The 27,095-nt window shown below is 46.8% G+C and overlaps 2 protein-coding genes across 2 annotated transcripts in view; one reads left to right on the top strand and one right to left on the bottom strand.

The window, feature by feature from the left end:
• LOC122545205 (uncharacterized) overlaps positions 1-27,095 on the bottom strand; it is a 105,063-nt gene that overhangs the window by 51,172 nt on the left and 26,796 nt on the right.
• On the top strand, positions 7,038-25,415 carry LOC148142893 (uncharacterized). The gene is made up of 4 exons (XM_087973885.1): positions 7,038-7,087; positions 10,131-11,329; positions 13,766-13,772; positions 24,826-25,415. The coding sequence occupies exons 2-4, from the start codon at positions 10,464-10,466 to the stop codon at positions 25,339-25,341; spliced, it is 1,389 nt and encodes a 462-aa protein (XP_087830011.1). The 5' UTR covers positions 7,038-7,087; positions 10,131-10,463; the 3' UTR covers positions 25,342-25,415.

The raw sequence follows: 27,095 nt of genomic DNA, 5'->3' as shown, positions 1-27,095 counted from the left end.
CTTCCCAAAGTGAATCACCTCGCACTTAGCTACATTGAATTCCATCTGCCACCTTTCTGCCCAGCTCTGCAGCTTCTCTATATCCTGCTGTAACCTGCCACATGCTTCCTCACTGTCAACAACTCCTCCGACTTTCGTATCATCCGCAAACTTGCTCACCCAACCTTCTAACCCCTCTTCCAGGTCATTTATAAAAATGACAAACAGCAATGGTCCCAAAACAGATCCTTGCGGAACACCGCTAGTGACGGCACTCCATGAAGAAACTTGCCATCAACTACTACCCTCTGTCTTCTTCCATCCAGCCAATTCCTAATCCAAACCTCCAATTCACCCTCAATGCCATATCTCCGTATTTTCTGCAGTAGCCTACCATGGGGAACCTTATCAAACGCCTTACTAAAATCCATATATACCACATCTACCGCTTTCCCCTCATCAACCTCCTTCGTCACCTTTTCAAAGAATTCAATAAGGTTTGTGAGGCACGACTTGCCCTTCACAAAACCATGCTGACTATCCTTGATCACATTATTCCTATCCAGATGTGCATAAATCCTATCCCTTACAATTCTCTCTAAGACTTTGCCCACAACAGAAGTGAGACTCACCGGCCTATAGTTACTAGGGCTATCCCTACTCCCCTTTTTGAACAAGGGAACCACATTTGCTATCCTCCAGTCTTCTGGGACTACTCCTGTAGACAAAGAGGACATAAAAATCGAGGCCAATGGCTCTGCAATCTCCTCCCTTGCTTCCCAGAGAATCCTAGGATAAATGCCATCAGGCCCAGGGGACTTATCAATTTTCACCTTTTCCAGGATTTCCAACACCTCTTCTCTACATACCTCAAAGCCATCCATTCTACTTATTTGTGACTCAGTATTCTCATCCACAACAATGCCCTGTTCCTGAGTAAATACTGAAGAAAAGTATTCATTCAGTGTCTCCCCAATCTCTTCCGCCTCCACACGCAACTTCCCACTACTATCCTTGATTGGACCTATTCCTACCCTAGTCATTCTTTTATTCCTAACATACCTATAGAAAGCCTTAGGGTTTTCCCTAATCCTATCGACTAAGGACCTTTCATGTCCCCTCCTTGCTGCTTTTAGCTCTCTCTTCAGGTCCTTCCTGGCTACCCTATAACTCTCAATCGCCCCAATTGAACCTTCACGTCTCATCTTGAGATAGGCCGCCCTCTTCCATTTAACAAGGGATTCCAATTCCTTATTAAACCACGGCTCCCTCGCACGACCCTTTCCTTCCTGCCTGACAGGTACATAATTATCAAGGACACTCAATAGTTGCCCCTTGAACAAGTTCCACATATCCTTTACACTCTTGCCTTGGAGTCTACTTTTCCAAGCCACACATCCTAAGTCATGCCTCACCGCATCATAATTTCCCTTACCCCAACTATAACTCTTGCCCTGTAGTACACACTTATCCCTCTCCATCACGAGTGTAAAAATCACCGAATTATGGTCACTATCCCCAAAGTGCTCACCTACCTTTAATTCTAACACCTGGCCTGGTTCGTTACCCAGAACCAAATCCAGTATGGCCTCACCTCTTGTTGGCCTGTCTACATAAATAGAGCTCTCAAGGATAGTGGAATCAAGGGCTATGGAGATAAGGCAGGAACAGGATACTGATTAAGGATGATCAGCCATGATCATATTGAATGGTGGTGCAGGCTCGAAGGGCAGAATGGCCTACTCCTGCACCTATAATCTATTGCTCCCAGTAAGGGCAAAACATCTTTGAAAGCTGCTCTGACTCTTCTGCTTTCAGCAAAGCTGATTAGAGTTATAAAGCATGGAAACAGACCCTTCGGTCCAGCTTGTCATGCCAACCAAATATCCTAAATTAACCTAGTCGCATTTGGCCCATATCCCTCTAAATCCTTCCTATTCATGTACCTATCCAGATGCCTTTTAAATGTTGTCATTATCTGGTAGTTTGTTGCACACATGCACTATCCTCTGCATGAAAACCTTGCCATCACATCCCTTTTAAATCATTCCCCTCTCACCTCAAACATATGCCCTCTAGTTTTGGACTCCCCTACCCTGGGAAAAATTGCCTTGGTATTTACCCTATCCATGCCCCTCATAAACATCTATAGGATCACCCCCATAGCCTCCAATTCTCCAGGGAAAATATCCCTGGCCTCTTCAGCCTCTCACTGTAGGTCACAAGCATGGCAACAGCCTTGTAAATCTTCTCCAACCACTTCCAAAGTTTCACAACCTCTTTGCTATAGCAGGGAGACCAGAACTGAACACAGTATTCCAAAAGTGGCCTAAACAATGTCTTATACAGCTGCAAAATGCAGCACCTCTCATTTCTCTAAATTATCTCCATCTGCCACTCCTTGGCCCATTGGCCCACCTGAACAATTCTAATTTATAATGAACTCTCTTTCCTCTCTTATTCCCTAGAAGCTGAAAATCTCCATCCCACATACTCTCTTTCCATTTGCCGAACCTAATCCCTGTTGTACCTCATCCTGAAGGGTCTGCTTCATGCTGACTAACAGGCCCACACTCAGGAGAGATCTAATTGAAACACACAGAATACTGAATGGCCTGGACACAGTGGACGTTGGGAAGATGTTTCCGTTGGTAGGAGAGACTCGGACCCGAGGGCACAGCCTCAGAGTAAAGAGAAGGCCTTTTAGAACATAGATAAATGTAAAACACTTCAGCCAGATAGTGGTGAATCTATGGAATTCATTGCCACAGAAGGTTGCAGAGGCTAGGTCACTGAGTACATTTAAGACTGAGACATATGTTCTTGAGGACCAAGGGGATCGAGGGTTATGGAGAGAAAGCAAGAGAATGGGATTGAGAAACCTATGAGCCACAACTGAATGGTATGAGCAGACTTGATGGGCTGAATGGCCTACTTTCTGCTCTTATGTCATATAGTCTCTTGCTGTCCTGGACACAGAGTGAGAGAACTGGAAAGAGAATTCGGCCATTTGGTCTTTCGAGCCTGCACCAGCATTGAACAGATCATAACTGGATATGAATCTAACTACACCTAAATGGAAACGCTGGGACTTTTTCACTGGAGCACAGCAGGTTGCGAGGTGACCTTATAGAGGTTTATAAAATCATGAAGGATATAGATGAGGTGAACGGCGGGTCTTCTTTCTCTAGGGTGGTTTCAAGATTAGGGAGCAAAGTTTGACGGTGAGTGGAGAAAGATTTTAAAAAGACATGAGGGGCACTAGTTTTTTTTAAAAAAACACAGAGCGCGGTTTGTGTGTGGAATAAATGTCCAGAGAAAGGACGCAGGTACCGTAACAACGTTTCAAAGAAATTTGGACAAGTACATGAATAGGAAATGTTTGGAGGGATATGGGCCAAACACAGGCAGCTGGGACTAATTTAGTTTGAAAACATAGTCAGCATGGACTAGTTGGACTGAAACTGTTCTAAAATCATTTCCTTGCCTTCCCCCATAAACATCCACTTCTTTATTGATCAAAAATCAGATGAACTCAGCCTTGAATACATTCAATGACCCTCTAACTGCAGGAAGACATCCCCACTTCTGAACTCAATTCATCTTGTTAACATAGCACTTGCCTTGCTGATTGCTTGCTGCACCTGACAACTGGTACTGACTGTTGTGGAATGACGCTGAGCCCCCTTTCTACATTCACACATCATTCCTGATGAAGGGCTCATGCCCAAAACGTCAACTCTCCTACTTCTTGAATGCTGCCTGACCTGCTGTGCTTTTCCAGTGCCACACTTTTCGACTCTGATCTCCAGCATCTGCAGTCCTCACTTTCTCCACATCCCAACACATCACCATTTAAACAATACACCTCCTTTCTGCTTCTTTTTTCACAGCAGACACTATAATTATACATTGTGGTACTGCATTTGCCATGTGTTTACCAATTGTGGACTTCTCTACATCGGGGAGACTAGGGGAACAGTTCACCGAGCATCGTACCTGGACCCGCAGAGGCTGACCGGACCTCCCAGTCACCAGCCATTTTAATTCCCCTTCCCACTCCCTTTCTGACATAACCATCTTTGGCCTCCTCCCTGACCACAATGAATCAAACTGCAAATTGGAGGAACAACATCCCATCTTCCGCCCGGGCTGCATAGAGTTGGGAGGACTCAACATTGGGGAACTCCTCCTCCTCCCTGCCATCAACCAGATTCCTTCCTCTCATTGATGGGGGCTAGAGGGTGGGGCTGGGGAGAATACAGAGAATGGACGGGGGTTGGGTGGAGCTGTGGAGAACAGAGAGAGAGAATGGACAGGGGAGCAGAGGGTGAGGGAGAGGAGATGGACTTGGGGGGGGGGAGAGATAAAGGCCTGCAGGGCAGAGCGTGGGGGACCCAGAGAATGGGGGGAATGGTCTGAGAGGGAGAATGTGGGGGTAGAGTGTTGGGGGGGGGGCAGGAGAGAGAATGGTGTGGGGTGCAGAATGTGAGGAGAGACAGAGAATGGACGGGGACAGAGGGTGGGTGGAGAGAGAGAATGAGTGGCAAGGAGAGGGTGGGGGCAGTGGAAGAATGGGCAGCAGAGAGTTGGTGGAGAGAGAGAATAGACAGGGAACAGAGAGATGGAGAGCGGAGGGTGAGGGGAGAGAGGGAGGATGGATGGAGTCAGAGAGTGGGGAGAGGGAAATGGACATGGGGCACTGTGGGTGGCAGGGTGGGAATGGAAAGGAGGAGCTGTGGATGGACAGGGGGTGCTGAGGGTGGTGGGGGAATGGAGAGGAGATGCTGTGGGTAGCAAGGAGGGAATAAGTGACCTCAAGGACAATCGTTTTATGCAGAGGGTGGTGTGTGTGTGGAACAAGCTGCCAGGGAGGTGGTGGAGATGGGTACAATTACAATATTTAAAAGGCATCTGGGAGGGATATGGGCCAGAGGCTGAAACTTGGGACTGGGTCAGCTTGGGACATCTGGTCAGCATGGATGAGTTTAACCAAAGGATCTGTTTCCGTGCAGTATGTCTCTAGATGTCTATAACTCTATGATTGAAACCAGACCTTTTTACTGATAATCTTCCTGCTGGACTTTTGTAGTGCACCCAGTTTCAGGAGATTTGTGGTGGGTATAAGTGACACATGTCTCCTATCATGGGAATTCTGGAAAATATAAAGGGGCTGTTAAAAGTACTTCAACTTTGGGAACACTGGGTCTTGTGGAAGCAGGGCATTTGACAAATCTTTTCAGATAAATTCTCTCCACCTGGTGGACTATAGACAGTTTTCCCACGGAACATTACACAGATATTAAGAATGTTACCTTCTGTAAAACATTTTCCTGAAAAATGCAGAATAATTCAACTTGCTAATGTGAAACAAATGTTGGAGAGAAAGGAAACTGCCAAGATCAAAAGGCTGATGAATGTCAACATTTATCAGATTGTTTCGAGAACAGAAAAACCTGCACTGGAGACACCTTGAAGAGGGTTGTCTCATACCTATTCCTTCAATTAGTTTTATATGTCTTAACTGTTAAGTCATACCTAGCACATAGAAAGATGGCTATGGTTTGTGGAGGTCAGTCATTTCGGCTTCAGGACAACTCTGCAGGAGTTCATAGGCCGAACCATCTTCATCAATGACCTTCCTCCATCATAAGTTCAGAAGTGGAGATGTTGCAATAATTGCAGATGTTCAGCACTAGAAACAACTCCCCACAAACTGAAGCAGTTAAGTTTGAAATGCTACAAGATCTTAACCATATCCAATGGGCTGATGAGTGGCAAGTAACATGAATGCCATGCAAATGTCACAGAATGACTCATCCCCAAAAGAGATAATCTGACCACTGACCTGTGATATCAACAATGTTACTGTCACTAAATACCCCACGATCAACATCCTTGGGTTTTACCATTGAACAGAAACTCAACTAGATGAACCATATATACACAGTGGCTACAAGAGCAGGTCAGAGGCCAGAAATACTGTAGTGAGTAACTCACCTCCTGACTCTCCAAAACCTGTTCCAACTTCTACATGCCACAAGTCAGCAGTGTAATGGAATACTCCCCACTAGCTTGGATGGGGTTGCAGCTTCAACTGTACTTGAAACGCTTCATACCATCCAGGTCAATGTTGCCTGCTTGATTGGTACCATATCCACTGTTCAGAAGCAATAGTGTGTAGTACCTACAAGATGCACTGCAAAAATTTACCAAAGCACCTTACAAATTGCCTTTCAAACTAACAACCACTTCCATCTGGAAGGACCGGGAAAACAGATACCTGGGAACACAACCTCTTGCAAGTACCCTTCCAAGCCACTCACCATCTTCACTTGGGAATGTTTCTTCAGTGTCACTGGTCCAAATCCTGGAATTCCTTCCCTCAAGATGTTTGGGTCACCGTACAGGGTTTGGACTGCAACGGTTCAAGAAGGCAGCTCACCACCACATTCTCAAGGAGAACCAAATGCTGGCCAGCCAGTGACGCCCATGTACCAGAAATAGATTTTAATAAATTGTTGAAACAGTGTTGAAATCTGCAAACTAAAGAAAATCAACGTTAAGAAGGATCAGATGGAGTGCATTGATTCGATGCTTATTTTAGAGCAGATAAAAAGCGATTATACTGACACTGAATTGGAACTAGAGTTTAGAGTTAAACACCTGTAGTGTTCCACTCAATGTATAAATCTAAAATCGATGAATGATTTACCCCTGACGTGTACTTCATTAAGGAGGAGAAAGTGAGGACTGCAGATCAGAGCTGAAAATGTGTTACTGGAAAAGCGCAGCAGGTCAGGCAGCATCGAAGGAGCAGGAGAATCGACGTTTCCGGTATGAGCCCTTCTTCATTAACTTCATTAACACGTGAATAGGACAGTTAAGAAGGCATATGGGATACTGGATTTCATGACATTAATGGCGCCGCCAATTCCCACATTCCCATGCGATCGAGAAACCTCTCTCTGGGCCCCTGGCTGTGCGCATGCGTGCGGTGAGGTAAAGTTACTGAGTGTGGGGGAGGAATGGCGCCGGCGGCTGAAGGAACAAGAACAGGAGCCGCTGGAAAAGCTGAGCAGGTCCGGCAGCTCGTGTCGGGAGGAATGTGAGGAGGTGTTTCGGGTCCGGGGATCCTCCTTCAGAACAGGACCAGGTTTCAGAAACATCCCGGGGAGAGGAGACAGTGAGACAGCGTAGGATTGGGAACCGCGGGAGGAGGGAGACTGGGGAGTTTATAAACTCCGAGGGGGAGGCCTGAGGCCGTGAATAAAACCTCCCCAGGCCCACTTCACCACCGAAGGAGCTCTCGTGTTGCCCGGGTAACAGGGCGCCATCTTTGTAAGGATAAGGCGCATGTTGACTTGGGGCGGGGAGCGCGGGCGGCCATCTTGGTGAGGGCACCATCAGCTGTCATTTCCGGGAGAGAAGTGACAGTTGGTGTCATTCAACTAGAATTTCCTCATTTCACTCTGAGAGACCTGGCCCTGAGCTTGGTCTGTGTGGCCTTAAAACAGGAAAAGGGAGTGGGAGAGAGAGAGAGATCTAGAATGACACGAAGGCGGACTGTGAATTTGAGGTGAATGAATCTGATCATTTGTGGCGCTGAAACAGAAACTGGGTACTTCCAAGATCGCAGTGACCAGGAGAGCATTGATGTGTTGATGTTATTTTCATTTTGTAGACAGGAGAAAAGAGAACGCCAGGAGTGGAGGAAAGACATGATGAAGATGGATTTGAAATTCAATGCAGGAGGAGGGATAACTTGAGCCAGCATCCGGACCATATCCCTCCGAACCCTTCCTATTCATATACCCATCCAGATGCCTTTTAAATGTTGCAATTGCACTAGCCTCCTCCACTTCCTCCAGCAGCTCATTCCATACACTTACCACTCTCTGCATGAAAAAATTGCCGCTTACATCTCCTTTAAATCTTTCCCCTCTCACCCTAAACCTATGTTCTAGAGTTATCAACTACCCCAATCCAGCAAGAAGACTTTGTCTATTTATTCTATCCATGCATCTCATCATATTATAAACCTTTATAAGGTCACCCCTCAGCGTCCGACTCTCCACGGAAAACCGCCAGCATTTTTAACTTCTCCCTATAGCTCAAATCTCTCAACCCTGGCATCATCTTTGTAAATCTTTTCTGAATCCTTTCAAGGTTCATACATCCTTCTGATAGGAAGGAGACCAGAATTGCATACAATATTCCAAAAGTGACCTAACCAATGTCCTGTACAGCTGCAACATGACCTCCCAACTCCTGTCCTCAATACTCTGACTGATGAAGGAAAGCATACCAAACACCTTCTTCACTATCCTATCTACCTGCAATTCCACTTTCATGGAGGTATGAACCTGCACTCCAAGGTCACTTTGTTCAGTAACACTCCATAGGACCTAACCATTAAACAGTTCTGCTAAGATCAGCCCAAGGTTTGCCAATTGTATGACCTCAGACCATAGTTTGGGGTGTGGGTTACCAGCACAGGGATTTGTAAACTTTTAATCCCATCAGTTTCCCCAACACCACTTCCCCACCACTGCTCATTTCCTTCAGTTCTGCTCTCATTGGACCATGTGTTCCCCAACATGGGATGTTACCTGTGTTTTGATAGAAGCAACATATGTAGTTAATTGGTCTGCCATCTCTTTGTTCCACATGAGAACTTTGCCTGTTCTCATTGTTATTGTTTTCTCTAATTTTATTTTCCTCTTCACATACCCCATTTTCCCCTTTTGACCAATCCTTTTGTTGAAACCTGAACTGCTCCCAGTCTTCAGATCTGCTACTTTATTTTTAACCAATTTGTGCGCCACTCCTTTGGATTTAGTCCTATCCATCATGTCCCTTGTTAGCCGTGGCTGTGTCACCTTCTGTGTTTTATTTTTTCAGACAGGAATGGACAACTGTTGCAGTTCCTCCAGGTGCTCTTTAAATATTTGTCATTCCTTTCAATAATGTTCCTTCATTTGTTGTGGCCTGTTTGTACCTCTGTCATTGTAATTTCCTTGCTTTAGATTTAAGTCCCCAGTCACAGAATCACCTCTGTTCCTCTCCATTTTAATGGAAAGTTCTCTCACTCAGTTCTTCACTCTTCCGCAAGAGGCCTCTTACAGCTACATTGCCAATTATTCCCTTCTCATGAAGAAATTAATATTTTGGAATTAAATTGCCATTGTTCAGCAGAACCATAGCCACTTTTGGAAGGTTGTGTGCAGTTCTGGTGTAACTCCTATCAGAAGGATGTTGTGAAACTTGAAAGGGTTCAGAAAAGATTTACAAGGATGTTGCCAGGGTTGGAGGGTTTGAGTGAAAGGGAGAGGCCAAGCAGACTGGGGCTGTTTCCCCTTGCGCACTGGAGGCTGAAGTTGATAAAATCATGAGAGGCATGGATCGGGTAAATAGTCAAGGTCTTTTCCTTGAGATGGGATACTCCAGAATGTAAGGGTAATAGGTTCAGGGTGGGCAGGTGGGGTGGGGAAGGGAAGGTTTAAAAGGGACGTAAGGGGCAGAGGGCGGTGTGTGTAAGGAATGAGCTGCCAGAGGAAATGGTGGAGGCTGGTGCAATCACAACATTTAAAAGGTATCTGGATGGGTATATGAACAGGAAGGGGTTAAAGGAAAATGGGCCAAGTGCTGGCAAACGGGCCTAGATTGTTTCTGGATACCTGATCGGCATGTTAACTTTCTCTCTGGTGTCGGTGTCAATACCTTGATGTCTCCTTTTCTCCCCCTTCCTGGGGATGTTAACCATTTCGTGTCTCATTGTTCGTCAAGAAACTGCATTGCAGGTTCACCCTGAATTGACACAGTATTTGTTTCCCAAAATCAGACCTGTTCAGTCTCAGCAGTTTTCCAATACTGGGAAAGATATCAACTTTCAGGTGGAGTTATCCAAAATTCAGAGAGATGTCAGACTTGACATTTTTGCTTCTCTGCCCCTGTAAGATCCTGAATCAGCATCTTCAGGAGAATTAGCTCGGAGTGAGAACAGAGGGGGAGAGAAGAGAGAGAGTGGGATGATGCTTTCAATTTTGTGGAGTAACAAAAGAAAAAAACGTTTTGCAGAAAGTAGAGTTGCTTGTTCTGAATTTCTACCCTGCACTGACAGTGATGATTTTTGTAATCTCTTTTTACAGATTATTTGAAGATCTGAATTTGGAAGTTTCAAAATCAACAGATGAAGGGCTTATGCTTGAAACATCGACTCTCCTGCTCCTCGGATGCTGCCTGACCTGCTGCGCTTTTCCAGCGCCGCACTTTTCGACACTGAGTGTCCAGTGTCTGCAGTCCTCACTTTGAGGAGCAAAGCTTTTTGGTTCCTGTTTCTATGTTTTCAGAATCAGTGGGACTGAATGAGAGACCGTACTGTTGCAGTGCACTGAGTGTGGAGCCAGAAATAGTTATACAGGCTGGAAAGAGGGATTCACGGCAGGGAGGGGCTCTACACATTTTTGTGCGTAGTTTTGGCCATGGAAAAACCTGAGGGATCCCGCTCCGTAGAGAAACCATGTAAGTGTGGTGACTGTGGGAAAAGTTTCCATTTCCCATCTGCCCTGGAGACTCATCGGCGCACTTATACCGGGGAGAGGCCGTTCCCCTGCACAGAGTGCGGTAAGGCCTTCAGACATTCCTCTGACCTGCTGAAGCACCAACGGGTCCACACAGGGGAGAGGCCCTTCAGCTGTCCCAAATGCAGGAAGGGCTTTACCCAGGCCTCCAGTCTGCTGACCCACCGGCAGGTCCACACCGGGGAGAGGCCGTTCCTTTGCATCAGGTGCGGGAAGGCCTTCAGCAATTCCACAGCCCTGCTGAGGCATCAGCGGGTCCACACGGGGGAGAAGCCCTTCAGCTGCCCCAAATGCGGGAAGGGCTTTTCCCATGCTTCCACCTTGCTGACCCACCGGCGGGTCCACACCGGGGAGAGGCCCTTCACCTGCCCCGAGTGCGGGAAAGCCTTCAGCAATTCATCCGACAGACTGAAGCACCAGCGGGTCCACACAGGGGAGAGACCCTTCAGCTGCCCCAAATGCGGGAAGGGCTTTTCCCATGCTTCCACCTTGCTGACCCACCGGCGGGCCCACACCGGGGAGAGGCCTTTCACCTGCCCCGAGTGCGGGAAAGCCTTCAGCAATTCATCCGACAGACTGAAGCACCAGCGGGTCCACACTGGGGAGAGACCCTTCAGCTGCCCTGAGTGTGGGAAGGGCTTTACACAGGCCTCCACCCTGCTGGCCCACCAGCGGGTCCACACTGGGGAGTGGCCATTCACCTGCTCTCAGTGTGGGAAGGGATTCACCCGCTCTTCCCACCTGCAGAGGCACCAGCGAGTTCACATGCCATGGCAGGGGGATTGAAGGAGCAATGGCAGAGTCCCATTATCGACTGGACCCCTGGGTTTGAATCCCGTCGTGGTAGATGGCGGAATTGGAATTCGGTCAGAAGTCTGGAGTTCGGAATCTAACGATGAAACCATTTTTGGGGGCGGGGGCGTGAGATCCCCCATCTGATTCACTCATGCCCTTTTTAGGAAAGGAAACTGCCGTGTGGGAAAGGATTCACTCAGTTGTCCCAGCTGCATCCTTTACCCGGGTGGCCTACATGTGACTCCAGACCCAGAGCAGTGTGGTTGACTCCCCCACCTGCAGAAATGAACAGGGAGAAACTCACTTGGATACAGGGTCTGGGTTGAAATTGCTGAGTGAGGCAATACTTCCTCCGGGTTAAGGCTGTACCAAGGATCCAATTACAAAGGGATAACTTGGTTCTGACTAATAGTAAAGAAAGTGGGGGGTGGGGAGACTGTGTACTCTTTGACCTTGAGCTGTTTTTAAAAAAATAAGCTACTTTTTCTACGCCTTTTTGCTGGGGGGATCTGAAGCTGTAATAAAGTTGGGTCTTGATAAAGGTTACCTGAACTTACTGCCGGGTTCAGACTTTCATTGAAAGCTTTGAGCTCCAAGAGGTTTTTGTTTTAAAACTGCTCATTTCTTTCAGCCTCCTGCGCTAAGTTTCCAATGTCATGTATCAGATGGAGCAGTGAATGAGTAGCTAGTATCATTAAAAATTGTAAATTTTTCATGTGTGCAGGTACTGCGTCATTTCATCAGCATTGTAAGGTTTACTGGCAGTACTGGGAGGTGTGGGCTGCCTTCACTAGAAATGATGTGGAGGAGCCAAAGATGGACTGGGTTGGATCAAGTTAAAATATCACACATCAGGCTATAGTGGTTTATTTGGAACCACTAGCTTTTGGAGCGCTGCTCCTTCATCAGGAAGCTGTGGAACAGCATCATAAGGCAGAATTTATAGCAAAAGATCACAGTATAGTGCAAAAAATCGGATATATTGTACAAACCTAGATTGTTGTGAAGTCTTTTGTGGGCGGCACGGTGGCACAGTGGTTAGCACTGCTGCCTCACAGCGCTAGAGATCCGGGTTCAATTCCCTCCTCAGGCGACTGACTGTGTGGAGTTTGCACGTTCTCCCCGTGTCTGCGTGGGTTTCCTCCGGGTGCTCCGGTTTCCTCCCACAATCCAAAAGATGTGCAGGTCAGGTGAATTGGCCATGCTAAATTGCCCGTAGTATTAGGTTAGGGGTAAATGTAGGGGTATGGGTGGGTTGCGCTTCGGCGGGTCGGTGTGGACTTGTTGGGCCGAAGGACCTGTTTCCACACTGGAAGTAATCTAATCTTTTGTCTTTTTTATAATAGATTGCAAATTTTAGTTCATTAATGTGTAAATTCCAGAAAGTCTTTGAAGTCAGATTCTTGAGATGACTTAAGGTTTTATATAAATAGGTTTCATCTCAGTTCAGACAATAATGAAATGTGTGAGGTTTGAGTCTGTCTGTATCCCAATCTTGAATCAGACTGGTTCTATTTCCAAAGTCGGAATTTACAAATATTTCATGTATCAACTGCCTGCAGATTGTGTGCTTTTTGATCAAAATTGAATGTATCTGCAAGTGCAAATTCACTCCATAGACTTGTGTGTGCATGAGAGAGTGTGTGTGTGCATGAGAGCGCGTGTGTCTGTTTGCGTGTGTGCATGCTTGAAGTGTGAGTGTGATGGAGGAGAAGCCTGTGAGAGGGTGTGAGTGTCTCAGAGAGAGCGTGTGTATGAGAGAGGTATGGATAAAAGCGAGGGGTTTCATTTTGCTCAAACAAGGAAGGGCAGGATTTGTATAGTTAATGGGTTGCGTTGTAGAACAGAGACATGGTGGGTTTCAGGTACATTGTTCTATGAAAGTTGCATCATTGGTAGACAGGGTGGTTAAGAGGCGTTCAGTACACTTGCCTTCATTGTTCACAACGTTGTGTATAGGAGTTGGGACATCATGTTGGTAAGACCACTTTCAGAGTACTGAGTACAGTTCTGGTCGCCCTGTTATAGCATGTCGGAGAAATTTGCCCAATAAGTTAGAGATCACAAAGCACAGTTCAAAGTGAAATTGACAAACACTTTATTACAAGCGATGTCACTGGAAGAGAAACTGACTAGGCTGACACAAAACTGACAGTCTGTACAGGTAGATCAGAATTTCTCTTCCAAGAGCTGAGGATGAGACCAGTTTTTATAATAATGCTGTACAATAAGGATGATTAAGAAATGGGGAATATACAATGTATCTGGAAATGGAGTAATCTAGTTACAAGGATGCTAATTGGAAAACAGTTATCGGATGAATGTCCTGTTCCTTCACACAGTGTAACATCCTGACTATCGATGGTTCCATTCCTCTTCACAGGTAGGTGTTAACTTCTCCTCTGAAGTGGTGAGGTGCTTCCATTTCTTGTTCTGGAAGCAAGTCCTTGCTGGTGCCTCTCTGTCTGACCTGCTGTTTGTGTGGCTTTGGTATTGTTGGGTTGTGAAACTGTCCTTGGGGCTTTGAGATACCTGTGGTGCTCTGTCATTGTTAGTGAGGTTGAAGTGCATTACTTTGTCCGTGTGTGCTGTCTGGTTTGGTTTGTGAGCCTGCATGGGCATTCTGGGTGTTTTAGGTACAGTTTGGCCAATTTTGCTTTTGTGGGCCTATTGTGGGTTGGCAGAGTGGCAGATCTTTTTCCACAATTTCCCCCCCTTTTCTTTTTGTTTTGCTCAGGGGAGGGACGAGAAGGGGCAATGTAGCCGGAGCCAGGGGGATTGTCAGGTGGGGGTCTCGGTATCAGACAGATAGCTCTCTGTGTCTGAGTCTGGTCCAGGAGAGGCTATTTTAGGGGCAGGGATGTTCTCCCAGTGGATCTGTGATAGCTGAGTGGTAAGGGGGACAGAGGGTAACAGAATTGTACATAGGTGTGAACAGCACAGTCGGATAGCCATGGCTAGCGCTCTAAGCCTGGCAATGATAGTGATGAGGGCTATCAGTCCCTGCAGTCAGGCTCTGCGCGTGCCCTCTTTCACAGTGAGTAGGTCGTCCAGGGCTATCGTGTTCTGCAGAGTCACAGTACAGATGGCAACAGCCTCCACATTCAGCTGGGCGAATGCGTCTGCTGTGGAGTTTGCCACCTCCTGTACTGTGACAGCGAGTTTGTGGGCTTCTACCTGTAACTGTAAGGTTGCACAGTGGGGTGACATCAGGTAGAGAGCTGCTTCAATGGCAGCAAGGGCTCGTCTGCTGCGTGGCATGGGCTTTGGGAAGGGAGGGGACTGGGAGTGATAAATTAATGGTACCGCATACCCAACATTGTAGCTCCCTGTCCAGGACAGCAGTAGGCTTTGTGGCCACAGATGAAATAGGTGTGGAGATGGAGTGTCTGGGTCCCTGTCCAGCTGGTGAGGAAGGTGGTATTCTGGGTGATCCTGTTGAGGACCTGTCAGTTTAAAATGCTGCCTTCTGCAGTGGATCGGCATGCTGCGGGAGTTAGGAGCAGGGAGTCAGTGCACCGGCTCCAGTCAGCCTCCCATCCAGATGGCTGTGTGTGTTTCAAACAGATGGATCCTGCAGGTGGCCCGTGTGTGTTAGTGTCAGCAATGGTCAGGGCTGGGGGCTCATGGGAGAGGTTGTAGGCCGGGTAAAAGCACCCTTTATATTTTTCCAGGTGGTAACCTGCAGACCTCCAGCGGGCTGGGCTGTTGCCCCCATATTTGGTCATTGATGGTGGTATTTTGAGTGTGGTAACTTCATGGGACCTGTCTGGCTCCAGGCACCATTCCACCATGTCAGAGATATTTAAGGGGATTGAGGCTAAGGAAATACCCCCCGTGAGAGTGGACAGGGACCTAGTGCAGACCCAGTAGCGGGTCTGATTAAGTCGCTGGGCAGACCCATGAGCCATTCTGAGGTAGGTGTTGGCCTGCAAATCACAGTGGGTTATGAAATGTGCTGCCCTTTGGGCCTGTTTACCAGCAAGCCACAGTGTGATGGTCAGACAGATCAGATGGTGATGGCTGCCGCGAGTAGCTGGATTCATCCTCTGTGTTCGGAGTGGTGCCTTCCTCTGTGTGGTCCCTGTTCAGAGGTTGTGGAGCCCTCTTGCAGCGGGTGGTATGTGTCCATTCGGGCCATCCTTCCGGTTTCACAGCAGTCTGGGTTGTCATCAGGATCAGGTACAGACCTTTCCACCGATGGGAGAGAGAATCTTTTTCTAGTGATTTGATCATGACATAGTCCCCAGGTCAGAACAGATGAATGGGCAATGATTGGGGTGTGGGCAATGCAGCCCTGACCTAGTTGTGTGAGCACTAATGCTCCTGCTAAGGGCCTGGACATACTCTAGTGGGGCCTCTTGTGTCAGAAGCAGGGTTGTGTCTGTGGTGAGTGTCAGGGGTATGGTGGCAGTGGGCATAGGCTGCCCCATAAGTACTTGAAAAGGGCTGAGCACAGCTGTTCAGTTTGGCTGTGTATGTGTAGCATATAGGGCAAGTGGCAAGGTGTCTGACCAGGTCAGTCCTGTTTTCTGGGTGGTTTTAGTCAGTGTGGTCTTCAGGATGCCATTCATCTGCTCGACCATGTCTGACAACGGGTTGGTTGTGAATGGGGTGTTGCTGTGGTATCCCTTGTGCCTCGCTAGTGCTGGTCACAAGCCAAGCCATGAGTGAGTCCCCCTCTCCGTCTCTATGCTGCTGGGAACTCCATTCCTGGTGATGACATCCTTTAGGAGGCATTTTACTACCATACATGCATCATCCTTTCTTATGGGAAATGCTTCGACCCATTTGGAGAACATGTCTCTGATGACCAGAATGTACTTGTAACCCTGTTTTGGGGGCATGTGTGTGAAGTCAATCTGTAAGAGGCTGAAAGGCCCCTCAGGAACTGGCAGGTACTTGGCAACTGGCTTCCCTGCATTGTTCTGCAGGCAGATGAGGCACTGTGACAGCAGGACTTGGGCAGCGGCAGTGAATCCTGGTGCATACCAGGACTGCGTTACAGTGTGTATCATGCCCCTCTTGCCTGTATGGCCAATGCTGTGGGCTGCTAGGGCCAGTGTGTGTAGGTGGGCACTTGGGCAAATGATGTGGCCATCAGGGTGTATTAGTAGGTTGAGGGAAGGAGATTGTGTGGCCCCAATGCAGGCCCAACTGTCCTTTTCCTGCTGTGGAGCAGTTTCTTGGGTAGCTTGCACAGCCTCCATGGGGTCAGGGAATACTGGGGCCTGCGCTATTCTGGGAGCCTGCAGGATGTAGATGGCGGGGTGCAGTGCAACATCCGGGCTGCTGTGTCAGCTGAGGCATTCCCGAGGGTGACCGGGTCAGTGGCAGAGGTATGGGCACGGCATTTGATAATTGCTAGGGCTGAGGGTAACAGGGCTGCTTCCAGGAGATTAGAAATCAACGTAGCGTGTTGTAGTGGCCTCCCTGCTGACGTGACGAAGCCTCTCTGTTTCCAGAATGTGCCAAAATCGTGGATGACTCTGGCATATGTGGAGTCAGGATAAATGTTTGCTGTGTGTCCTTTAGCAATGACACAAGCCCTAGTGAGTGCAAACAGCTCTGCAGCTTGTGCAGATGTGCCATTTGGCAGTGCAACTGACTCTAGAACTGTGAAAGAAGTGCAGAGGGCACATCCTGCCAGTGTGCAGTGGTCTGAGGGCCTGAAGGATGAGCCATCTGTATAGAGTATGAGGTCAGAGTTGTCTCGAGGTGTTTCAGAGAGGTCAGGGCACGGGACAGCGACCTGCTGGACAGGGTCTAAACAGTTGTGTTCATCTGTAATAGTGGTCAGAGTGATTGGGAGCAGGGTGGTGGGGTTCAGGGCATGGGCACGTTGTAGGGACAGGATGCCTTTGCATAGTTATGCAACCTCATTTCCAATTCTCTGGGTGGCAGTGAAATGTTGCTGCTGGAAATGGAGTAATCTAGTTACAATGATGCTAATCGGAAAACAGTTATCAGAGGAATGTCCTAATTCTCTACACAAAGCAACATTCTGACAGTATCGATGGATCAGGAGCTTCCATTCCTATTCGCAGGAAGGTGCTAATGTTTCCTCTGAAGCGGTGAGGTGCTTCCATTGTCCTGTTCTGGGAGCAATGCTTTTGCTGGTGCCTCTCTGTCTGACCTGTCCTTTGTGTGGTTTTGGTAATGCTGGGTTGTGAAACTGCCTTCAGGGCTTTGGGATAGCTGTGGTACTCTGTCATTGTTAGTGGGTGCTTGAGCTGTACAGGTATTCCCTTGTCTGCAAGTGCTGTCTAGTTTCGCTTGTCAGCCTGCTTGGTCCCTGCTAAGATATTTTGGGTGTTTTAGGTACAGTTTGGCCAATTTTGCTTTTGTGGGCCTATTGTGGGTTGCCAGGGTGGCAGATCTTTTCCCACATACAATTACCAGGAATACTTGGAATCCTGAGAAGGATTCAAGTGAATCCTAGAGAGATGTTGCATCCCTTGGACTATTCCCAGAAAGTGAATGAACTATCAAGACTCCAGTTAATTGGTAATTTTTATTTGTTTAAAAATGTGAATACTTAATGAAGAGTTCTCCCAGTTAATCATTGGGTATTCAAATTTCTCTTCAGAATTAAAGATCATAACAAAACTGGGTGTCATTGTGGGATGTTGAATCTGTAGTATGTGCTTGGTAAAATTTGGATGAACAATATTTCAAAGTGAATTTTATCGTGTTAAGTACTAAGACTTTCTGGAGAGGAAAGATTTGCCCTTGTGTGTTTTGCAACACTTAATCAAGGTCAGTTCAATAGAATACGCAGACAAGTTGATGCTCGAGTTGAGAGCTGTGGCAAAATATCAGAAATAATGCAGGCAGTAGCACTGCAATTAAGGTTAGAAAGTTAGCTAAAAGAATTATAAAAACAGGTTGGAAAGTTTTGTCAGCTTTTCTTAAAAAAAGTTAACAAAATGAGTCTGGGGATTCAGTAACGGAGGATAAAGAGATGGCACATGAATTGAAGAGTTTGAATCTGACTTCACTAGAGAGGATACAAATAACACCCTGGAACTAGTTGTAAATCAGGAATTGAAAGGGAGGGAGGAACTGAAAAAAATTACAATCACCAAGGAATTAGTACTGAGTAAACTGTTGGAACTACGAGCTGATAAGTCCCGGGTATTTGAAGGAATTCATCCTAGACTGTTAAAGAGAAATTAGCGAGTGAAATAAGACCATAAGACATAGGAGTGGAAGTAAGGCCATTCGGCCCATCGAGTCCACTCCGCCATTCAATCATGGCTGATGGGCATTTCAACTCTACTTACCCGCATTCTCCCCGTAATAGTTAATGTATTGGTTTTAATTTTCCAAACCTCATTAGTTTCAGGGATGGTTTCTTTAGATTGGAAAACTCCTTTCTTCAAAAAGGGAGGCCGAGAACAGGATACTGCAGACCATTTAACTTAACATATGGAATGGGGAAAATGTTCAAAGCTATTATCAAAGATATTATGACAGGGCACTTGTTTCAGTTCAAGGTAATCAGGCAGCGTGAATGTGTTTTTGTCAATGGGAAATAATGTTGTAATAATTTTTTGAAGAACGGCCTCTCCGCACTGCGACTGAGCTGATGAATCTCCAGTGCCCACAGGGAATGGAATCCCTTCCCTCAGTCCCCACATTTCCACAACTTCTCCGCAGTTCTGGTGACTTTTTGGCTCTGTGTTTCCGATAAACAATTGAAAGTGTGATCACACTCAGGAAACGTGTACAGTCACTCCCTCCTGCGAATAGTGTAATGTTTCTTCAGTCTGTGTAACTGGTTAAAGCGCTGCCCATAGTCAGCACACGGGGAGACTCTCTCAACAAGGGTAAAAGACACATAAAGATGAAGCAGCGAGACAAAATGCAAAAGCAATAAAATGTCGAACCACGGGGAAAACATATTGTGGCTCGACTCCTTTTTTTCCCATTGGCATTTGGACACTTAAAATCTGCCAGTAACACCAGCATCCCGATTGAGCATACAGCGCATGTTTGCCGGTGTCAGCAACGCCATGCGCATGCTCGCCGAGTGTCAGCAAAACACTGGGCAAGCTCATCGCAGTCCGCACAAAAAGGCGCGCGATCTTCTTTTGATTGACCAATAGAAAGTACAGGAGGACCGGAAGGAGTCTAGTCCTCCTGCCAATCAGAGCCACTCTATTGTCTGAATGCGGAAGTTGGACCCTGAGTTTCTGAAGCTGCTGCTGCTGCTTCTGTTTCTCTGAATGAAGATTGAGCTTCACCCCAGACTGCAATCTCCTTCCTCTGTCCAACATCTGTAAGTATGGCACTCTCTTTTCTCACCACCTTTTCCAATTCTTTATTTTCATTCAGGGCTTCAGTTGTTGACTTGCAGCAAATGAAAGGAAAGGGAGTGAATCGGGGTGGACAGACTCTGGAAACGTTGCTCCACGTCTGTGTCGCAATTGGCAAAATAGACAGGCAGGAGGCTGGAAGAACAAGCCAGGTAGCATCAGGAGGTGGAGAAGTTGATGTTTCAGGGGTAACCCTTCTTCAGGATTGGGGATGGGTGCAGATAAAGAGTGTCCTTGGGGCAGGGTGGTGAATTGGGGATAGGTGAAAGGTCTGACCTGGTTGGTGAATGGGAGGAATAAATCTGGTTCGTGACAGTGATGAGTGGAAATGAGGGGGAGGAGCTGAGAAGGGAGTCGTGGGGGATGGGTGGGGGGAATGGGAAGTGAGGTTATTTGAGACTGGAGAACTCAATGTTGAGTCCTCTAGGCTATAGGCTGCCCAGGCGGAAGATGAGGTGTTGTTCTTCCAATTCACTATTTGGTTCATTGTGGCAATGGAGAAAGCCTAAGATAGTCTTTTCAGAAAGGGAGTGGGAAGGGGAATTAAAGTGGGCAGTGACTGTGGACCCGCCTGCGACATTCAGCAAACCGTTCCCAAGTTTATGCTCAGTCTCCACAATGTAGAGAAGACCACAATTGGAAAACATGAGAAAAAGAGTACAACAATATGAAGTTGTGAAAAAGAGCAGAAAGGAAGTGTATTATTTAAATGGTGATATACTGAGATGTGGAGAAAGTGAGATCTGCAGATACTGGTGATTAGAGTCAGTAAGTGTGGCGCTGGAAAAGCACAGCAGGTCAGACAGCATCTGAGGGGCAGGACAGTCGATGTTTCAGGCACAAGGGAATAGGGAATGATATGTGGATCTAGAAAGGGGGTTCAGTGTATTTCTACACCAGTCACTGCCAGTTGTTAGACAGGTGCAGCAAGCAATCAGCAAGGCAAGTGGTATATTAACAAGAGGAATTGTGTTCAGAATTGTGGATGCCTTCCTGCAGTTAGGGGTCATTGAATATATTCAAGGCTGAGTTCATCTGAGTTTTGAGCAACAATGAAGTGGATGTTTATGGGAGAAAGCAAGAAAATGTTTTTAAGACAAGTACAGAACAGTTAGAGTCATACAGCAAAGAAACAGACCACTCAGTCCAACTAGTCCACGTTGAATATATTCACAAACTAATCTAGTCCCACCTGCCAGTGTTTGGCCCATATCCCTCCGAACCTTTCCTATTCATGTAATTAACCAAATGTCTTTTGAAAGTAACATCACTTCCTCTGGACATTCATTCCACACATGAACTACTGTATTAAAAAAAAACTGCCTCAAGTCTTTTCAAAACCTCTCTCCTCTCTCCTTTCAAATTTGCTGCCTAATTCTGAAACCCCCACCTGAGGGAAATGACACCTGCCATTCACCTCCTGTATACTTCTCATGATTTTATAAACCTGTATAAGGTCACTTCTCAACCTCCTGTGCTCCAGTGAAGGAAGTCCCAGCCTATCCACCGAGATGTAGGAAGATTCATATCCAGTTATGGTCTGTTCAATGCTGGTTCAGGCTCCAAAGAGCAAATGGCCAACTCCTGCTCCCAATTCTCACGCTCTGTGTCCAAAGTTAAAAATCAAAAACACAGGATTATGGTCCAACAGGTTTATTTGGAAGCACTTAGCTTTCAGACTGCTGCTCCTTCATCGGGTGGTTGTGAAGAATAAGATTGTAAGACACTGAATTTATAGCAAAAGTTTACAGTGGGGTGTAACTGAAATTATATATTGAAAAAGACTTGGGTTATTTGTTAAGTCTCTCCTCTTTTAGAATAACCATGTTGGTTTTAGTTCTTTCATATGTAAATAGCAAAACCTTTTTTAAAAGTTACATTCCCAATTGGTATCATGTTGTCTCAGATAACGTATTGAAGGTGTGAGTTTCCCTGTTTGAGGCTGTCTGTACCACAACGGTTAGACTGATTCTAATCTTAAAAAATGGATTAACAGAATCTTACTTGGATTCATGCAGTTTGTGTCCAGGACAGCAAGAGACCATCAGATATAGGAACAGCAATTAGACCATTCAGCCCATTGGGTTTGCTCATACCATTCAATCGTGGCTGTTAAGTTTCTTATCCACATTCTCCTGCTTTTTCCCCGTAACCCTCGATCCCCTTGATACTCAAGAACCTATCTATCTCAGTCTTAAATATCCTCAGTGACCTGGCCTCCACAGCCTTCTGTGGCAGTTAATTCCTTCGAGTCATTACTCTCTGGCTGAAGATGTTTCTCCTTATCACCAATGTAAAGGTCTTCCCCTTACTATAAGACTGTGCCTCGAGCCCCAGTCTCTCCTCCCAATGGAAAGATCTTCCCAACATCCACTCTGTCCAGGCCGTTCAGTATTCTGTATGTTTCAATTAGATCTCCCCTGAGTGTGGGCCTGTTAAACAGCATGAACCAGACCCTTCAGGATGAGATACAGCAGGGATTAGGTTCTACAAAGTGAGAAGGGAGGGAGAGTGTGTGGGATGGAGATTTTCAGCTTCGAGAGAATGAGAGGAAGCAGAATTCACTATAAATTAGAATTGATCAGATGGTCCAATGGGCCAAGGAGTGGCAGATGGAGTTTAATTTAGAGAAATGAGGTTTTGCATTTTGGTCAAGCAATCCCGGCAGGACTGGCAAAGTGAAGGGGAGTGTTGTAGAACAAAGAGACCTTGGAGTGCAGGGTCATAGCTCCTTGAAAGTGGAGTCGCAGGTAGACAGGATAGTGAAGAATGTGTTTGGTATGCTTTCCTTTATTGGTCAGAGCATTGTGTATAGGCATTGGGAGATCATGTTGTGGCTGTACATTGGGAAGGTGACTTTTGGAATAGTGCGTCCAGTTCTGGTCTCCCTGCTTTCGGAAAGAACTTGTGAAACTTTGAGAGGGGTCGGAAAAGATTTGCGAGGATGTTGCTAGACTTGGAGGGTTTGAACTACCCTGGAGCATCGGAGGCTGAGGGGCAGCCATATAGAGGTTTATAATGAGCATGGATTGGGTGAATATCCAAGGTCTTTTCCCCAAGGTAGGAGAGTCCAAAACTAGAGGGCATATGTTTGAGGTGAGAGGGGAATGATTTAAAAGGGCCCTGAGGGGCAACGTTTTCACGCAGAGGGTTGTGCATGTATGGAACGAGCTGCCAGAGGAAGTGGTGAGGCTGGTACAATTATCTTTAAAATGCATCTGGCTGGGTACATGAAGAGGAATGGTTTAGAACCATAAGAGCCACATGCTGGCAAATGGGACTAGATTAATTTTGGGTATCTGTTTGGCACAGACGAGTTTGACCAAAGGGTCTGTTTCCATGCTGTATGACTAATTGTCTTCGGTGAAAGCAGGAGTCTGGTTGTGAAGACTGGACTTTCAGAGCAACTTTCAAAGATGTTTTGCCCTTACTGGGAGCAGAAGAAATTACAATGAAATATTTGATTTGAGAGAGAGCAACTGAGTGAGCATGGATATTTGGGATTTTGGTTGAAAGTGGGAATTCATTGCACTGTGGGGATCAAGCCCTCCCTAACCAGTCATTTCAGCTGGTGGATGAGACTCGGCAGTTCATGCAGGCAGTCAATCCAGATAATATTTTATAAATTCCGGCTTTGAAAATAGAACCAGTCTGACTCACGACTGAGATACAGGCAAACTCTGACCTCATACCTTTAATGCATTGTCTGAGCTGAGATGCCACCTTTTGTTGTAAAGCCTTATGTTATCTTGAGAGGGTGCCTTACAGGAAGTTCTGGGATTTACATATTAATGATACCTGCAATCCATTCTAAAAGATGAAAGACTTAACAATCCAGATTTGACCGATATATCATTTCAGTGGCAGGCCACAAATGTCTTTCCATAAATTCTGTGCCTTATGGTCTTATTCTCCACAACCACCTGATGAAGGAGCAGTGCTCTGAACGATGGTCCTTCCAAATAAACCTGTTGGACTATAACCCGGGTTTGTGTGATTTTTAACCTTTGCCCAGGTTCGGGTGGATTGACCATGCTAAATTATGCATAGTGCCCAGGGATGTGCAGGTGAGGGTGGATTGCACATGTTAAAGTACCCATCATGCCCAAGGAGGTGCAGGTTTGTGTGGGTTAGCCATGCTAACTTACACATCGTGTCCAGGGATGTGCAACGTGGGGTGGATTGGCCAAGGGGTATGGGCCAAATGCTGGCAAATGGGACTAAATTGATTTACAATATCTGGTCAGCATAGTCGAATTGGACCAAAAGGTCTGTTACTGTGCGGTATATCTTAATGACTCTGGCTTTCTACTAATGTTTGCCACATCTCTTCTGTTCAGTTTCTCTCTGGTGTCTGTGTTAATACCTTGACGTGTCTGGTTATTCCTCAAGCTGCATTCCCGATTCATCCTGAATTGACACATTTTGTTTTGCTTCCCAACATCAGACCTGCTCACTCTCGGCAGTATCCCAATGTTGTGAAAGATATTAACTTTCAGGTGGAGTTATCCAATATGTAAATCTTGACGTTTTTGCTGTTCTGATCCTGAATCAGCACCTTCAGGAGAATTACTTAGAGCGGAGTGAGAACAGAGAGGGGGAGAGGGAGAGAAGGATGTTGCTTTCAATTTTGTGGAATAACAAAAAAGAATGCTCCACAGAAAGTAGAATAGCTTGTTCTGAATTTCTACCCTGCACTGATAGTGATGACTTTTGTAATCTCTTTTTCCAGAGTATTTGAAGATCCGAAGACAAAAGTTTCAAAATGAACAGATGAAGGCCTTATGCCTGAAATGTTGACTCTCCTGCTCCTTGGATGCTGCCTGACCTGCTGTGCTTTTCCAGCGCCGCACTGTTCAACACTGACTCTTCCCCCATCTGCGGTCCTCGCTTTCACGTCAATATCTGACAGTCACTCAATCGACTGGGACAGCCACGATTTTTTATTACAATTCTGTGAGAAGGAGCAAAGCTTTTTAGTTCCGATTTCAGTACATTTTCATTATCAGTGGGACTGGATGAGAGACCCTACTGTTGCTGCATACTGAGAGTGGAGCCTGAAACAGTTATACGGCCTGGAAAGAGGAACTCACAGCAGTGAGGGGCAGTACATGCGTTTGCTTGTGGCTGAAGCTTTGGACATGGAGAAACCGTGGAAGTGTGGTAACTGTGGGAAAGGCTTCTGTACTCCGTCTGACCTGGAGATTCATCAGCGCATCCACACCGGGGAGAGGCCGTTTTCCTGTCCCAAGTGCGGGAAGGGCTTTACCCAGGTCTCTGCCCTGCTTCGGCACCAGCGGATTCACACAGGGGAGAGGTCCTTCAGCTGTCCCGAGTGTGGGAAGGCCTTCAGCGATTCCTCCACCCTGCTGAGGCACCAGCGGGTCCACACGGGGGAGACCCCCTTCAGCTGCCCCGAGTGCGGGAAGGCCTTCAGCCGTTCCTCCAATTTGTTGACCCACCAGCAGGTCCACACAGGGGAGAGGCCCTTCTGCTGTCCTGAGTGCGGGAAGGCCTTCAGCGATTCCTCCTCGCTGCTGACCCACCGGCGAGTCCACACAGGGGAGAGGCCCTTCAGCTGCACTGAGTGTGGGAAGGCTTTCACTCGCTCCTCCCACCTCCGGAGCCACCAGCGGCTTCACGTGCCATCGCAGGGGGACTGACAAAGCGACTGCCGAGTGCCGATATCGACTGGACTATTAACCCAGTTCTGGGATCTGTTGGGTTTGAATACCACTGCGGCAGATGGCGGAATTGGAATACGGTCAGAATCTAACGATGAAACCATTTTCTGTGGGTGGGGGGGAAGGGGAGAAAACCCCAATCTGATTCACGCCCTTTTTAGGGAAGGGCACTGCCGTTGTGGGAAAGGATTAACTCAGTCGTCCCAGCTGCATCCTTTATCTGGTCTGGCCTACACGTGACTCCAGACCCACAGCAGTCTGTTTCACTCCACACTACCCCCGTTCCCGGCCCCACGGGTTAAGGCTGTACCAAGGATCCAATTACAAAGGGACAACTCTGTGCTGACCGATAGTAAAGAAAGTGGGGTGGGGTGGGGTGGGGGGGGGGCGGGGGAGTGTGTGCGCTTTGACCTTGAGCTGTTTAAAAAGCAGCTACTTTCTCTACATCTTTTTGCTGGGGGGGATCTGAAGCTGTAACAAAGTTGGGTCACAATAAAGATTACCTGAACTTACTGCTGGGCTCAGACTCTCATTGAAAGCTTTGAGCTCCAGATGGTTTTTTGTTTTAAAGCTGCTCATTTCTTTCAGCCTTCTGCACTAAGTTTCTAATGTCGTTTATCAGATGGAGCAGTGAATGAGTAGCTAGTATCGTTAGAAATTGTAAATGTTTAAGGAGTCCAGGTACTGCATCGTTTCATCAACATTGTAAAGGTTACTGGCTGCACTGGGAGGTGTGGGCTGTGTTCACTCGAAACTCTTATCTTTAAAATTGAGAATAGCTAAAATGATATATTCAGAAACATCATTGAAGTCTAAACGCATTTCAATTTTTTAAGAGCTGCTGAAATCTTTCTGAAACTTGCACTGGAATATGTGCAGTTAGGCCACAGCTCAGGACAGGCTGTAAGGGGTGAATGACCTATTCCTCATTTTGTGAAATTGGTTTCCAACTATGTAGACATCGTTGTAGAGCCTGAAACAAACCCTTCAGCCCATATCTTAAATGAATCTAGTGGCCCATTTGCCAGCATTTGGCCTATGTTCATCTGTACCCCTCCTATTCATATCCCCATCCAGATGCCTTTTAAATGTTGTAATTGTACCAGCTTCCACCACTTCTGGCAGTTCATTCCATACACGCACCACCCTCTGCGTGAAAATGTTGCCCCTCAGATCCCTTTCCCCACTCACCTTCAACCTATGCCCCTTTAGTACTGGACTCCCCTACCTGGGGAAAGACCTTGGGTATTCACCCTATCCATGCCCCTTACAAATGTCTATAATTTTGAGGAGGAGAAAATGAGGACTGCAGATGCTAGACATCATTTTCCACCCCCCCCCCGCCAACTTTATCCCAGTCCCGTGCCTTCAACTCAGCACGCCCTCTTGACCTGTCCATCAACTTTTCAATCTATCAGCTCCACCCACTTCTCCAACCTATCCATCGCCAAACCGTTACTACCTGATGCCTGAAGGAGGAACACCTCATATTCTGCCTTGCAACCCTGCAACCCCACAGGACAAATGTGGATTTCAACAGTTTCCTCACCTCCCCCACTTTATCCCAGTCCCAAGCCTCCAACTTGGCGCTGCCCCTTCTGACCTGTCCATCATTTTTTCCTATCTATCTGCACCATAACCCCCTCCGAACTATCATCTTGCCACCCCAACCCTCATCTCTCTCTCTCTCTCTCTCTCACACATTCACACACTCACACACACACACACACACA

This window comes from Chiloscyllium plagiosum, unplaced genomic scaffold, assembly GCF_037043375.1.
Source record: "Chiloscyllium plagiosum isolate Xiang-an unplaced genomic scaffold, Cpla_swu_hap1 HiC_scaffold_27, whole genome shotgun sequence".
In the NCBI taxonomy this organism is placed as follows: Eukaryota; Metazoa; Chordata; class Chondrichthyes; order Orectolobiformes; family Hemiscylliidae; genus Chiloscyllium; species Chiloscyllium plagiosum.
The sequence above is the reverse complement of the archived record's forward strand: the minus strand, read 5'-3'. Positions and strand labels throughout refer to the sequence as shown.